Here is a 16819-nt window from a genome sequence, read left to right on the forward strand (position 1 = left end):
ATTTTGCATGTTAATAATTTATTTCAAGATTAAAGTTTTTGTACTAATTTTATTTCACTTGTAAACAAAACTTTGGATGTATGAAAGCATTACATTTCTGTATATATCTAACAAATAAAATACAATATTTACATCAGTATCCATAAAGCACTTATTTAGTGAATTGGACGATAAAGGTCGCAATAAAGTATATATGCCCGAACCACTATTGATTTACTGAGAATAAGTAAATAGTTAAAAAATAATAGAAGATGCAAACATAGTACAAAACATATACTCATGTCTGCAATTGAATACACGTAAAAAATTTAGATACAGGGGAAAACAGTTATATGTGGATTCATGCCTTAATTTCTATCTATAAAATACATGTACATGTAAAAATAAACACGAAAAATTACAAATTGAAAAACACAGCACTACGAACTTTATAAAAAATTTATCAAAATACATCGAATATCTCCATAAATATTACATATTGATATAAACATATATAATTATACAATTGCATATGCATAAAGATACATTTAATGTTAATCAATTTGCTTGAGTCATTTTCAGGCAAATATATATTAAGCTAAAGTGAATACTTTTATGTTACAGAACAATACTAATTGAAGCACCGAAACACACACACTCAATCACACACCTATACAACACAAAACTGTACAATGCAATGTATTACAATACAATGGATACATATTTGTATGCAGAAACAGTGTAAGTAACACATATGTTGACATAATTTCATGCAAAGCCCGATTGTCTTGTGGACGAGCAAAAAGTTCAGAAATATAACATAATGCAAACTATCAAACAATTATGCATTAGTAAGCATACATAACAAGAGAGATGAACTTTCTAAATGCAGTAATCTGATTTCAAAGACCGTTTAGCTTGCGTCTTCTTAATTTTTGTCCATGATTCAGGAATGTTGCCAAGCTTTAGATCATATTTCTCTTGGAGTTCTTTTTTGAAATGAACTACAAACCATTTCCAATAGACAGAACTGTTGTGTGTATCCGTAGAAGGAGAAATATCCCAATCTTGAAACAACTTTTTGTATTCCTTAAATTTATGCCATTTCTCTGTGCATTCCGGTCCGCAAATATTGCCCGCTGTTTCGCAGTTAAAGGAGATATTGGACTGTACGTTAAAATTGCAAGCTTCCAAACAAGCCTCATCTGTTTTCAGAAAATTATTTCCCTTACAACAACCCGGTCTATGCTGAAAGCAGGAGTGTTTCTGTTCGTTGTGTAAGTGACCGGTCTCCCACCTACAGGGCTCACCACAGAACGGGCAACTTTCCAAACATCCCCAAATGCGCGAAAACTTTCTAAATAGGAGACTTGAATCACAAAACACTGGCTTTGTTTGTATCTCCTGTTGCAGTTCCTTTTTGCATCTGTTAAGAAAACCATCGCCACTGGTTATCAACGAAATAAAAGCCTTAACATCATCAATGTTCTTCCCGAAAACCTTTTCGAAATAACTGAACTGTTGTTTACAAAGTCCATACTTTGCTAAGCCAGGTAATATCCGTGTAAACCATTCATCTAAAGACATAACATAATCACCATGTGAACGCTGAAAGTGATTATTCAGGACCGTACATATTTCATCAAACATTAAGACAATTTCATCGCAGGCAAATTTGCAAATGCCTTCCTTGTCCTTTAAGAGTTTCTCGCATTGGGTTTGAAACCATCGTTCTGCAGAAATCTCTGGGTGCTGAATGTAAAAATCAAACTCCAAAAATTCGTCTTTTTCTAGCAAATCTGTGTGAATCATTAGCAGGAATGTCCCTTTATCTGTCATCTTCTCGAACACCATTTGTTTTTGTTTGGTTTGCAAACGAACAGGAATGGTTTTTCTAATGGCCGTTTTGATCTCGTCACAAAACCGTTCAGCCACTGTTTTCTTGTTTGTCCAGTTGAGGACGATTGAATCAAATTTACTTCTCATTCTTCGTTTGAATCGTTCAATATGAGCCGTGGTACCGTTCATGCTGTAGAAATTATCGTTGTGATCATTCAACCGGTCTAAAGCAAAGTGACAAAAGTGAGTTACCAATTTCATTTTAAAATTGTCACTTATTTCGAAACCGCCAGAAGTAAACCGTGCTATTTCTGAATCCATAAACGCTAGAAATTCATTTACATCTTTCTTATTGACCTCACATTCCGAACTACACAAAGCTAATATTTTAAAGCGTATTCCTTCCACGATCATTTTGCAATTTGACTTAAAATGTTTGGACAATTTAAAGTCATTTTCATCTAGTTGAACTGTTTCTGTGAACGTTTCTGGATCTATTTGAGATTTTTGATGAGTAGCCAGCCATTCAGCACTATTCTCACATCCATACTGTATCTGAAAATATCTATCAAAGGCAGCCTTCAAATCGACTTTGTGATCTGTCGTTTGACTGAGGTCGATATCACTTAAATAGCTACTCCAACACGCCTCAAATCTGTCATTTATTAATGCTTCTGTCAAATGCTGTGAACTTAATTGTGCTGCTTCTTCCGTCACCCTTTTGATAAATTTGTGGTTTTTATCTTCGGGCAATGAGGTCTCTATTTCCATAAGCCTTTTGTCAAAAAGTTTATCAGTTGTATTTTTTACGTCATGTATCATTTCCAGTATGCATCCATGAACTCTGTATTGTATGCCTTGCTTCCACTTTCCAATTAACTCCGTGTATTCGCATTCTTCCTGGGCTTTTTTCTGATAAATTGATTCAACTGTTTTCACCTCTGATTGTTCTGCTGTATAGAGCAAGTGTTGACGGGTTTCCTCAAGAATGTTTTTCTTTTCGATATCTAACTGCTTCTTACAAGTTGCTTGCGAAAACCGAGTCTGTGTTATCGTTATGTATTTTTCCAAATAGTGTGACTCAAAGTTTGCTAGTTCGGTATTAATCTTTACTTGCATGTCCCGATAAGCTTTCAATTCAAGGCTATTTCGAAATGAAATTACAAAATCTTCGGCTAGTAGACCTTCCCACAAATTGTCTGCCCGGGTAAACACTTCTTCTAAAGATTTCAGTTTTCGTGAATTTCTAGATTTTTCTAAAATAGTTCTTTTCAATTCTGATAAACGTTTACTGTAAGCCTGATTAACTCTGTTTAATGGTCCTTGTAAATATGTTGGAACATGCAAAACATCAGTCGAGGCACTGAACTCAATAACATCCTTAAACGTTTTGATTGTATGCATATTTTCATTTTCAGCAGCTGTCCTGGTAACTTCATCGAGATTCCGTATTGTATTATCTATACCTTCTTTTGTTTGAGCATAAACATTTGACTCAGATATATTATGGTGAATAAACATGCAAGATGTTCCGACATGTAAGGACTTATTTGTGCGGTAAAGTCGAACAAGTATTGAAACGGCTTCTTGTAAAATGTCCTTCATATAGGAAGGGTTCTCACCCATGATATTTATAAGTGAAATATCAGCTAAACCCATCACAAATGTTGCCAGTTCTTTGTCTCTTAAATTAGGTCCCATTACGGTTTCAGTTTCCGGATTCCGTAAACCTTCTGTGTCAATTACAAAAATGTACTGAAATGGAAGGCCTGAGTTTGAGTCTTGGATAGGTACGAGTTGTGCGTGTACACCTTTTGTAGTACAACCTGAACCAACTTTGAAGTCTGTTCCAAACATGAGATTCAACAATGTGGATTTTCCTACACTCTGGCATCCGAGCACAGAAACTGTTATTATTCTTGACTGAGGTATTTTCTTGCAAGCTTTACTTGTGACGAATCTCATCCATTCTCTAGGCATAAAATCGGTGTCACTGTCTATTATTTCGAAAGAGGTGCAGTTGAGCATTTCATTGGAAAAGGCATCGGCGATATCATGTACTGATTGCTTGTCGATTGCTTCACTATATTCCTCTGTTTCAATGGAGGCATCGCAAATGTGCACAATTTCTCTAAAGAGATGTTCTACAGTTATAGAAGCTTGTTGAATATTGGCTTCTATCTGCTTTAAGAAATCGTCAGCCAATTTAATTTCTTCTACGACAATTGGATCATCCACTTCATTTTGAACTCTTTCTTTCTTCGCTTCGTTGTTTTGTTTCACTTTCACATACAAAGAAGTGTAATCGTGAAGGGTTGGGTACGTTTCTAATTCTATCAAAATGCTCAACCACTCAAAAGTAAAGTACAAAACAATCGGCTTAGTTTTGTCTTCTATGAAGCACTGAACAAGCTTCTTAATTCCATTTGAGACTTTTCCAACCATTTCTTTTCTCAAGCTTATTAAACTATTATTTTGTTCATCATTAGGCTTTCTGTGAATTCGTTTTATAATTCTACTAATTTCTCGAGAGTAGCTATAAGAACCAGGTGTAACAGCCCGTTTCCAAAATGTATTTTTTCGAATGTGTTTTTCACTACTCTCAACGTGGGACAAGTCTATTTTCATGGCAACCATTACCTCGTATGCCTGCTTCCTCCCAATCACAGATTCGTTTATCTTTTCGTCGATCAATATCGATGTATTTAAGTCTTGATACTTCAGTCGGTCCGACATTGATTTTGATAAAGGCAGGTCACGAATATAATCTAATAATTTAGTTGCTATAGCTCTAGTGTTTTTCAACACACCTTTGTTATGGCTATCAGTTATGTCAATAGGAATACCACGATATTTAAGAGAATCTATACCTTCAAACGCCTTTATGATCTTTTCATTTGCGTTGAGCTTTTCATCGGTAAATACAACGACTGTTTTTCCAAATCCGACAACCAAATTTTCAAACTTGGAAAGGTTTTCACTAAGATAGCTTGCTCTGGTAAGAATAATGAGAACATCTGAAATCTTTCCAATGAATTGAAGACAGTTTTCTTCCAAATCGCCATTGATATTTCCCCTTAAGTTAACATATGTGCAAATTCCTCCCTCTTCAAATGCTGGAACAAAAAAGATCTCCATACAACCATTACTTACATTTCTTTTTAACATCCCCGATTGGCACTCCCTATTATAAAACGTTGGGAAATTCTCGTTCGATAATACTGCATTAAGCAACAACGATTTAGACGTACTTCCTGTATTTCCAAATCTTGCAAATGCGATCAACCGAGATTTGGAGTTGAACATACGCGTTTCGCTATATTTCTCTACCGTTTGCACAGCAATTGTTCTCATAGGCCAAATCGAAACCATAAACTTGTAGTTCTCCTCGAAGCTATCAAACATAAATGGAATTGCCAGCTTACACATGTATAATCTTTTTGCAATCAAAATCCTTAATCTTGAGTCACAGCACTGAAAAACAACAAAGAATACATCAAGCGGACTCAGCTCTTTGCATTCCATAGTATCGGAACCTGTAAGCAAGTCCATGGCTCGTGATTTTGTAGCCGGTTTTCTATTTTCTTCTTCAGAAAAACAAATTTTTCCTATACTATCTCTTATATCTGAGTTTGCGTTTAAAATCCCGTTCAGTAATATCCAGACAACGTCTCGGGGGTTGCCAGTCCGCTGTGAGAACCCATTCGCAATCACATCGTGCACTGATATTTTTCTATCAGACAATCTATGTTTTTCTAATCCAAGGATATCCATTATTTGAAAAATTGTCTCTCGCCGCTTGTGTCTTGGGTCCACTCCTAAAATGAATATCATATCCGAAAGTACAGATATTCATCTTTCCTTCAAATGTATCTATAGTCATTTGCTTATAAAAAGAAATATAAAAGTAAAGTATTTTAATAAGCAGGTACATTCATTTTAAGAATATGTTTGTAGGATCCAAGATATATGTTTTGATACAAAAACAATCAATTAATTTTGTTTGTTTTTTACCAAAAGGAGAATACCAGAAGCTCTAACATCAAATTGTTCACACACTTTCTAATCACATTTCTATCGAATTCATCGCAGAATTTCTGGATTTGATTCTCTACAAAACCCCTATTTTCTGTGTAATTGTAGTTATACTATATTTTGACAAACTCTTAATTCTGAAATAGTTGTTTATAAAGAACTATACAGTTTTGGCAATTCCAAAAATAATTCCAATGTATAAAGTACACGCTGAAATAAGAATAAGATTGTTAGGGATAAAATAATCTTACCCGGTACAACGTATTCGTTGAAGTCCGATTCGGAAACAGTGGAATGCACCTGAAAAAAATGTTGGCCTCATGTATTTTTCTACCATTCCAGACAATCACTAATCACAATCAGCATCATGTCCAATGCCAGAGTGATGGTATTCCAAAGTCTTGTTATGCAACTTATGGCACAGGTTGTGTTTTGACCGAGCTTTTCGGCAGACTATCAAACTTGACCAAAACGCTTTATTATTTAAAGACATGAATGTCAATTTGAAATTAGAGCAGATAAGTGATGCAGTTCTGAAACAGTAAAAATGCACCGTTTTCTTGTGGAACAAAAACACACTATAATATTTGCGCTTATGAGGGGGAGTTTGCAACAGAAGTAACTCTTTGGTTTTAAATTCATTACAATAACGACTGGCAACATAACTATTCAGTTCTTTGTTTAGGGTGCACATTTATATTTACATAGGCATTCATTATTTCTATTACATAAAGAATTAGACGGAAGTTCTCAAGGAAAACTGTTTCGTGCACTAATGCTTTGGGTGGGCTCAAAGAAATGTTGGCTCAAAGAAGTGTTAAGTATATCAAGTTGATGCTATTTTAATAATATATTAAAATCAATGTTAAAACACTGTCACACTGTCACATCTTTTTCTGGACATGCCGTGATCTATAAATAGGTCGCCAGAAACCACAAAGAATAGCCACGAGATGGGCAAGAAATGTTCAAGTGGGCAAAATGTGTGCACTGTTGTGCGATATGGACATACGAACGAGCCTTTTACGACACCTCGCGAATTTAAATAAATACGAAATTCCTTCGATACGTGTTCGACATAATTACGGGAATGCACGAGAATGCAGAGCTATATGTACGATATGGTTCGTGTTAAAGGGTTCGTGTTTTGTACGGTTATAAGTACGAATTTGTACGATAGTGTTACAATATGCGACATACGTACGGTATGAGTAAGACTATGTAGGAAACATGAACAGTTCTGAACGAGTGTATTGGTCTCTTAACAACAAAATGTTAAAATAATACTGCATTTGATATTTCAATACATCGCTTATGCCGTTTGATCTGCAGTATACAAATAGTGCTAAAACGATGCAGCCTACCTAAATTCCCATGCGAATTCGGACGATACTCGTAGACCACTCGCATAGTGAATGTCGTCGTCGAGTAAAGATCTGTTGCCTTACTCTGTCGCAATGATGACAACTGTTTATTTACGATAGGAACGGGCGACAAACATTCAATAGGCGACACCGTGTACGGCAGCTGTACGACAATATGCAGGAGAGAACTGTATGAGAACATTCTGGACAGCGAGAAATTTAAACTTGTCATTAACCATCCGCAACTCGCAGCAAAAGTCGTGACAGCGTGACAGGCCCTACAAATAGTACATACCCTTTTTTGACGTTGATGCAAGACTGAAAAAAATACAGATACATTTGTAATGAAATGACATTATCAGTTCACATTCATGTATGATTATGTACAGTAACAATCCCTTTCATGTTTTTAAAATAATATTGTTTTATCAACTTAACTCCATTTTATTTGTGAATTACGGCCTTTTGCCCAGAATACAATCTTAACAATAATATATTCAGTGTCATTTCGCTTTCTTGACTACTTTGTGTGTTTTCAAACGCAGTCATTATTTGTGCAATAAATGCAGCCTGTTTAACAATGAATGTAGAGCTTTCGTTTTATCTTAAACGATAAGTGTATTGTTAAATATTTATACGGGGTTGGCAGTGATTTAAAATATGTGTAAGTGTTTCAACGAGAGGATATATCTATATCGTTGTGCCTATTTTGCGTTATGCAATTAGTAACATAATAATTTGAAGTATATACAACCATATCTACATCCCTAACATCCTGAGAGACCCATGATACATAGTCTACCCATATCGTCAAACAATTCAACATTCCATAGCAACTAACTTGGTATCTACGATACATATTTTTATTTTATTTTATCTATAGCAATAGCCAATTTGTTGATATTTTGTGTTATAAGTATATTTCCTGCATTTGTTTTTCTTGTTTGTAATATCCCCTACTGCTTTTCCAACTGTTTTAATAGAAAACCCAATCAAAGTCTTTGGAACTTATCGATTATTCAGATACATGTACATTAATTGTTATTGTCCACTAATCTTATTTGTATAAATATTAACTGTAACTTTATAGGCAAAATAGTCATTTACCATCGACGCCAAAAACTTTTGCTACTTCTTCCCAGTTCACACTTATGCTGGGGTATTCTTCTAGTGCTGTCAAAAGTGTGGAGACATTTGCACCATCTCTTTTGTTGTCTGTCCAAAGGTTGAGCATTCTGTTAACTCGCAGCGCTACAGAGCTATTTTCCATTTCTATCCTCTGAATTTCGACAGTACTAATATCGAATTCCACTGCTAGAAGTTGCCAGTTCAGTGTTATGTACTGGGAAACCTTTGCAATATCTTTCGGAGTCAATCCTCTATCCGGATACTGTCCTTTAACATAAAAAACATATTGGTTTCTACAAAATATATGATACATCATTTCAACAGAGAATAACATCAGGTGTTATGGGTTGAAAGCGAAAACCTGCGGTTGCCTGATTGGCAAAAACAATTAACATCTGAACCAATCCTCTAGAAATAGAAACCATGAACTTGTCTGTATAAACCACTGCCACTTGTATAATAACTTCCCTCTTCTAATGGATTTTGTTATAACAGCTAAGAAAAAGGGTACAAGTAATGAATGATTTCAAACTTAACACCAAGAAAATAATTGTTTGTTTCATTGGGTATTTCTTTTTATCAAATCTTACCAGGGCCAGGGTTGCTCTCAATCCCTGCCATAAGAAGCAGCATTCCAATAAACCCAACGGCTCCGAGCACATCTCTCCAACTGATGCTTGAGGCTCGAGTTCCCTCCGTGCTTTGGGCGCTGCCGCTTGTTCGGTAACCATTGAACCCTCCTATTCGTTGGCGGTATATTTGCAGGTCCACTCCCATTGTCACTGAAAGAGATATAGAGCCAATTTCATTAATACTTCATCGGCCGGTCACATGTCTCAAATGGGCCAAGCTGAATACAAAATGGCGGAACCGATCCGTTAGATGTTGTAAACTCATGAAACTCGTTTGCCGCTAGTTAGTCATCCTAAATTTGGAAATTACCGGCATAGAACAAATTGTTTTGTTATATATTGCTCGCGGATATACGGATTGTAACCCGGCCTACAGTGACGTACGCCCCTATAGACTAAACGTCAGATATTCGTCCACGGCCATAATTTTGACCATTTGCTTTCTGTTTTGCGATATATTCACTGTCTCTTAAAATACATTTAGTTGGTATCCTAAGAAAGAAGAAAAAATAGGCTTAAAGGTAATGTTAAATTTGTCTCGAATTATATCGGCTCTGTCATTATTTTGTCATTAGTATACCCCCCTTAATACTGTTGGTCATTATTATATCCCCATTAAAACTGTTTTGCCATTAGTATTTACCCTTGCACACTGTTTTGTCATCAATATGTCCCCCTTCGAACTGGTTTTGCCATTATTATATCTCTCCTTAATACTGTTTTGTCATTAATATATCCCCTTCATACTGTTTTGTCATTATAAGATCTCCCTTATTACTGTTTTGTCATTATAATATCCCCTTAATACTGTTTTGTCATTCTTATATCCCCTTATTACTGTTTTGTCATTATTATATCCCCCTTAATACTGTTTTGTCAATCTTATATCCCCTTATTACTGTTTTGTCACTATTATATCCCCCTTAATACTGTTTTGTCAATCTTATATCCCCCTTCACATGTTTTGTCATTCTTATATCCCCTTATAACTGTTTTGCCATTCTTATATCCCCCTTAATACTGTTTTGTCATTATTATATCCCCCTTAATACTGTTTTGTCACTATTATATCCCCCTATTACTGTTTTGTCACTATTATATCCCCATTAATACTGTTTTGTCACTATTATATCCCCCTATTACTGTTTTGTCACTATTATATCCCCCTTAATACTGTTTTGTCACTATTATATCCCCCTATTACTGTTTTGTCACTATTATATCCCCCTTAATACTGTTTTGTCAATCTTATATCCCCCTTCACATGTTTTGTCATTCTTATATCCCCTTATAACTGTTTTGCCATTCTTATATCCCCCTTAATACTGTTTTGTCATTATTATATCCTCGTGAATATTGTTTTGTCATTATTATATCCCCCTTAATACTGTTTTGTCATTCTTAGACCCCCCTTAATACTGTTTTGTCATTCTAAGATTCCATTAATACTGTTTTTTTTTTATATTCTTATATCCCTTTATTATTGTTTTGTCATTATTATTACCCCTTTAATACCATTTTGTCATTATTATAACCACCATAATGCTGTTTTGTCATTATTATAAACCCCTTAATACTGTTTTGTCATTATTATAACCCCCTTAATACTGTTTTGTCATTATTATATCGCCCTTAATACTGTTTTGTCACTATTATATCCCCTCAATACTGTTTTGTCATTTTTATATCCCCGTGAATACTGTTTTGTCATTATTATATCCCCGTGAAAACTGTTCTGTCATTATTATATCCTCCTTAATACTGTTTTGTCATTATTATATCGCCCTTAATACTGTTTTGTCACTATTATATCCCCTCAATACTGTTTTGTCATTTTTATATCCCCGTGAATACTGTTTTGTCATTATTATATCCCCCTTAATACTGTTTTTTCATTATTATATCGCCCTTAATACTGTTTTGTCTTTATTATATCCCGCTTAATACTGTTTTGTCATTATTATATCGCCCTTAATACTGTTTTGTCATTATTATATCCCCGTGAATACTGTTTTGTCATTATTATATCCTCCTTAATACTGTTTTGTCATTATACCATCTCCCTTAATAATGTTTTGTCATTCTTATATCTCCCTTAATAATGTTTTGTCATTATTATGTTCCCTTGAATACTGTTTTGTCATTATTATATCGCCCTTAATACTATTTTGTCATTATTATAACCACCTTTATGCTGTTATGTCATTATTATAACCCCCTTAATACTGTTTTGTCATTATTATATCCCCGTGAAAACTGTTTTATCATTATTATATCCCCGTGGATAATGTTTTGTCATTTTTGTATCCTCCTTAATACTGTTTTGCCATTATTATATCCTCTTTTATACTGTTATGTCATTCTTATATCCTCTTAATACTGTTCTGTCATTATTATACCCCCTTAATACTGTTTTGTTATATGTATATCCACGTAATACTGTTTTGTCATTATTATATTCCCCTTAATACTGTTTTGTTATATGTATATCCACGTAATACTGTTTTGTCATTATTATATTCCCCTGAATACTGTTTTGTTATATGTATATCCACGTAATACTGTTTTGTCATTATTATATTCCCCTGAATACTGTTTTGTTATATGTATATCCACGTAATACTGTTTTGTCATTATTATATCCCCCTTAATACTGTTTTGTTATATGTATATCCACGTAATACTGTTTTGTCATTATTATATTCCCCTGAATACTGTTTTGTCTCTATTATTATTATTATTATTATTATTAGTAGTAGTAGTAGTAGTAGTAGTAGTAGTAGGTAGTAGTAGTAGTAGTAGTAGTAGTAGTAGTAGTAGTAGTAGTAGTAGTAGTAGTAGTAGTAGTAGTAGTATTTATTATTATTATTATTGTTGTTATTATTATTATTATTATTATTATTATTATTATAAATAAACAGTGTTACGGGGGGATATAATAATGACAAAAAAGTATTAAGGGGGATAAAATAATAATAATGACAAACAGTATTAGGGAAAATATAATAATGATAAATGACGCATTTCTATATATTCCCTTAATACTGATTTGTCATTATTAGTACAACCCCTTAATGCTGTTTTGTTGTTATTATTTCATCCCTGAATTCTATTTTGTCATGATTATATCACCCTTTAATTATGTTGTGTCATCATTATACCCCCTGTAATATAATGCTTTATAATTATTATATCCTCTTAATACTGTTTTGTCATTATTAGATCAACCCCCTTATACTGATTTCACTTTTTTTCATACAATCTCCTGTTATCTCTCACATTTTTTACTGGGAAACTCATATTCATATTCATATTTACGTCTGTAAATACAACTGGAAAAAAATCTTCATATTGTTTTAAAAACTTCACAATTTCAAATGCTTGGAAGACATGATCAGCATCAAGTGTAAATGTTTGTAACTCATACAGTTTTCACTTTAGTCCTTCAAAACTGTCTTGCATTTCCATCCATATACATTCCATGGACAATTGGAAATGCTTGACAGTCATCATATTATAATTCATAAACTATGCTTAACAGTTAGTCACATCTTTAAATTAAAATTACAGTAAAACAACAGCTCAAAGGTCAGAAAGCACATTTTATTTATATTATTATTCTTCATGTCGACTGTCTCAATAAAATGTATATTTACATATATTATCCTACATAACAGTTTCTACCACAATATATATGCAAAAAGCTACAGAAACATGCCCAGCAGCAAAAAGTTTAAACATAAACCCGGTTTAGTGGCAATGGGCTAACGCCAAAGACATAGAATACAAAATCACAAACAAGAAACACAGAACAGCACAAAACTCTACAAACAGCACAGTGCATACAATACTATATATATATATATATATATATATATATATATATATATATATATATATATATATATATATATATATATATATATATATATATATATATAAGACCACCGTTACATCTTGAACAGATGGGGCTTCATCTTCAAGATGAAAACTTTGCAGAAGACAGAACCAACAGTATTGGTGCCATGACTGAGGAGTTCCAAGTAATGGGCATTACTTCAGCCCAAAAATATAAGTGCTGCCCAAAACCAGGTTTTTTTCTCCTTCTTAGTTTTCTGTTAACTTTATCATTTCAGAACAATAGCCAGCATTCATCATCAACATGGAATCCAAAACCTTCTGCATTTTGTATTGTTATGTTACATAGGTAAAGTTAGGCAAATCTTTTTGGTAAGTTTTTAACTACAACTTTCAATAGCATTGCTTTTGGTATTAACATTCAACCTTTAAAAAACACAAAAAATATGGATGTGTCGATGCATTTTAATTCAATAATTGATTGTATTTACAATTATTCACAATTTCAAATAATGACAAGTGTATAAAAAAAAAAAAAATCTACATTATTTCACAATATAAACTTTTTAGAAAAATCAGTTTTTAGATATTTATGTTGCACAAAACACACGACCTATAAACAAACCTTCATAAAGATTGATAATTTTTTATTTACTATCTCTTGAACAAAATTGTTTAACTCAATAGCTGAATTAATGAATGATATTATTACTTGAATATACATACTAATAATCTTAATTATTATTTGAAGTTTCATACATCGATCTTTGATTTGCATAACCTGATTCACAATTGAGGTCAAATTGCAAATTCCCTGTCAATGCACATCTCTAATATAGCTTATGATATCAACCCTGAAACCTTACAACTTCACCTCAGTTGAATGTTTAGAGTTATTTTGTTCCTCGTGTATCATGATATCAAATCTTCAGTGCTACATTCACTTATCATGATATCATAACAATTTTCTTTCGTATCTTTTTAGAGTGTCGCAACTGCCAACAAGTAATGGACCTTGTCAATCGCCTCTTTGTAAGGGCCAGTCCCTTACACAAGTGGCCTACTATTGCACAGCTGAGCTTGTTATCAAAAGCAGCAGTGGGTATGAAATGCGGAAACTGTTCCAACCTGATCTTCAACTCCTCGTCACAATACCTGAACTGAAAACAATCGGTTACGATCCTGCACTTCACTTCTACATCACAAAGCCCCCCCCCCCCCCCCCCCCCCCCCCTATAAACGCTAGAGGAAAGTTTGAAAATGGGAAACTTGTCATTGCAAGCGTGAAAGACCAATTGATTCTTAACGAAACAACCTGCCTCAACGCTTTGGCTGACACTATATCAAGTTAACATTATATAAACACTCTTTATGCGATCTGATATTTATATGATAGTGTTCCTTTCAACAAAACGTCTGCACTATGTTAACAATAGGTTTCTTAAAATACTAACATCATTTTTACCTGTATTTGTAATGTTATATCATTGTAAAACTCTGTACCACCTTACCTTTTAAATGTAACCTTGCATTGCAAATGTTGCATTCAAACAAGCTAACTTCACATGCTGACACATCATACCATATCACTCTGTGTCTCAGGATTTAGTAATGTTACTCTTAGCCATAATAACTACCGTATCCTTGACCATAATCAAAATTACTATTGCTTATTTTTCATTTCAAACTCACAATCATTCAAAAAGTACATTTCCAAATCATACAACCACACTGTATGTACAAATAGTATACATTACTTATAATGATAATGATTTCCATATATCCCTTCAAACATACTTTTAATATTTTCTTCTTTTACGACATTTCATTACAATAACTTTCTCATACCTCTTGTATTCACCTTATCCTGCAATATCAATTTTACAGTTTTTTTTAAGCAAATCCTTTTAATTTGAGTACATGACAATACCGTGGTCTATGTTTAGAGTGTATCTCAAATAATTTGCAAAATTCAACCAGTATCATTTTGATGTAAATTTTGTTCCTTTCACAATTTCTTTTGTGCTTTTCTTTCTTTTTTATTCAATGTTGTATTTATTAAACTTTAGAATACTTGTACAGGTGAAGCATATCTCCATTTCTGCAATTGCTGTGTGTTACCATTATGTTATTTTAAACAGAATTGTTCGGTGTTAATTGTGCCAATATCTTACAATCACCATATATGACTTAACAGAATCGAAACTTTATTTGAAAACCTCACCATAATGATTATTTATCATCCTATTGTTTTCTTAAAATGTCCTGCAATTCCAATAATTATTTACAAAATATCTTCCTAAAATCAGAGATATTTGACAGTATTATAAGACTTCTCATTCAAGGTTTTGTCTATCTTGAAAACTGATGTTGACATAATGGACTGTACATATTACTATACGTTTGCAACGTTTCATTCCCATTAACTTTTAAATTCATTTCTTATGCGTACATATATTTCACAATGTACTGTTTTTTTAACATCTACCTTGAAAAGTGACAAAATGTTCATTCAAATAGAAAATCTGTATATATATCACTATGTCTTTTTGCTATTTGGCCATGTTACCCTTCTTTTGTATCTGTTTTACTTACATTTAAAAAAATATTATTCAATGGCTCTTTTAGGCACTGACTTTCCATACTTATTTACAAACATTAAAATTCAAAATGATGTTCTTAATGCTTAAAACATATGTCTGTTTCAACTTCTCAACCTACCCTGCTTTTTGCTATGACCCTAAACCATTCCATTGTGTTTTTTTTTTTCATTTCTGTGATTTTTGGCTTTTCAAACGTTAAAATTAATGGCATTTTGCATTTTAACCACATCAGCATTAAAATACTGCGCACATGCATACTGTGTACATATTTCTAGGTTTTTGTCCATTTTCATTCATATTCTTTTCATCTGTACCTGTTTTATTTCATTTCTTATTTATATCTACTTGTATTGACATTCAACAATGCGAATACTTCAGTGAAATAATGGCAGCATGTATTTCAGTATTATTTTAATTTGTCTGTGTGCATTTTTATTCCATTTATTGGTCAATATGTATCTGTTCCACTTACGCCAAATTATAACTAAATATTTCAATTACCCATGCCAGAAAACAACACCATTTACTCCGGTTAGTTATTCTTCAGGAAACGTATGTTTTGAAAATTGTCATTATCTACATTGCTTTGAAAAGTAAACCATGCGTCGTTCTTTACTTGAATCGAACAGTGTAAGGTTTATCGTGATCTACACATAGACATACATACATACATTTAAATCTTTACAGATCCACAACTGTTTCGAAACTTTGGGTTTTTCCCTTGTTTTCCTTGTGGGTTTTTTTATATAAGCATTCCAATGAAATCGTAAGAAGATTTGACATTGTATTTGTCTGATTTATATTTTCTTACAATATTCTGTTGAACATGTACCTTGTCTGGAATAATCCAATTGACACGTATAATTGCGTTGTTATAGCGAACAAATACAACATATAAAAACTGATATTTAATGCAGCGAGTTCACCAAGTTACGATGTCAGACAGAAGCTGGTTCTCGGCTGCATTAAACCTCCAGCAGGCCTGAAGCTAATGTGCGTGTACATGGACGAGTAAGTGTGTGTGCGCATGCATGTGTGGAACAAAGGCAAGGCCAAGAACAATAATCTTACGTTTCTATGGAACAGCTTTGAAAAATTGAGTGTGGAACGCGAGGAATTATCTTACTTTCTTTCAATATACGCTTTCAAGAATCGTGATTTATAAGCGTTTATGCACATACAAATAATATATAATGTTTTCATTAAAAAAATGAAACCAAATGATAAATCGGATTTGTATTTACACTTAATCAGGAATCTCCGAACTATGTTTTTAATTCAGCTTTTCCATTTGGACTAAGTAGATCTAACAGAATTTTAGCCTATTTTTGAGGTAATCATGTTCAAAGTGAATGTAGAAGTGTCTGAGATACACACTTTT

At 33.3% G+C, this 16819-nt stretch overlaps 1 protein-coding gene across 4 annotated transcripts; it reads right to left on the minus strand.

Moving 5' to 3' along the window:
* Positions 1 to 46: 46 nt before the first annotated feature.
* On the minus strand, positions 47 to 16407 carry LOC128228039 (interferon-induced very large GTPase 1-like). 4 transcript variants are annotated; one of them, XM_052939073.1, is made up of 6 exons: positions 16271 to 16407; positions 8936 to 9127; positions 8325 to 8612; positions 7513 to 7535; positions 6105 to 6153; positions 47 to 5636 (listed from the first exon to the last, which is right to left on the minus strand). In XM_052939073.1, the coding sequence occupies exons 2-6, from the start codon at positions 9120 to 9122 to the stop codon at positions 862 to 864; spliced, it is 5322 nt and encodes a 1773-aa protein (XP_052795033.1). In that variant the 5' UTR covers positions 9123 to 9127; positions 16271 to 16407; the 3' UTR covers positions 47 to 861. The 4 variants fall into 4 exon arrangements, with proteins under 4 accessions (XP_052795033.1, XP_052795035.1, XP_052795034.1 ...); XM_052939076.1 differs by having other exon boundaries at positions 5613 to 5704; XM_052939075.1 differs by lacking the exons at positions 7513 to 7535; positions 8325 to 8612; positions 8936 to 9127; positions 16271 to 16407 and adding an exon at positions 7218 to 7487 and having other exon boundaries at positions 50 to 5636.
* Between the last annotated feature and the right edge of the window lie 412 nt (positions 16408 to 16819).

This window comes from Mya arenaria, chromosome 3 (assembly GCF_026914265.1).
Source record: "Mya arenaria isolate MELC-2E11 chromosome 3, ASM2691426v1".
Lineage (NCBI taxonomy): Eukaryota > Metazoa > Mollusca > Bivalvia > Myida > Myidae > Mya > Mya arenaria.

Coding starts and splice junctions, on each gene's coding strand:
- LOC128228039 (XM_052939073.1), bottom strand. CDS start 9,122: ATGGGAGTGGACCTGCAAATATACCGCCAACGAATAGGAGGGTTCAAT. Junction 7,536..8,324: donor AAAAGTTTTTGGCGTCGATG/GTAAATGACTAT, acceptor TATTTTTTTCAG/TCTTGCATCAACGTCAAAAA. Junction 6,154..7,512: donor TGCATCAACGTCAAAAAAGG/GTATGTACTATT, acceptor CATTTTTTTCAG/GTGCATTCCACTGTTTCCGA.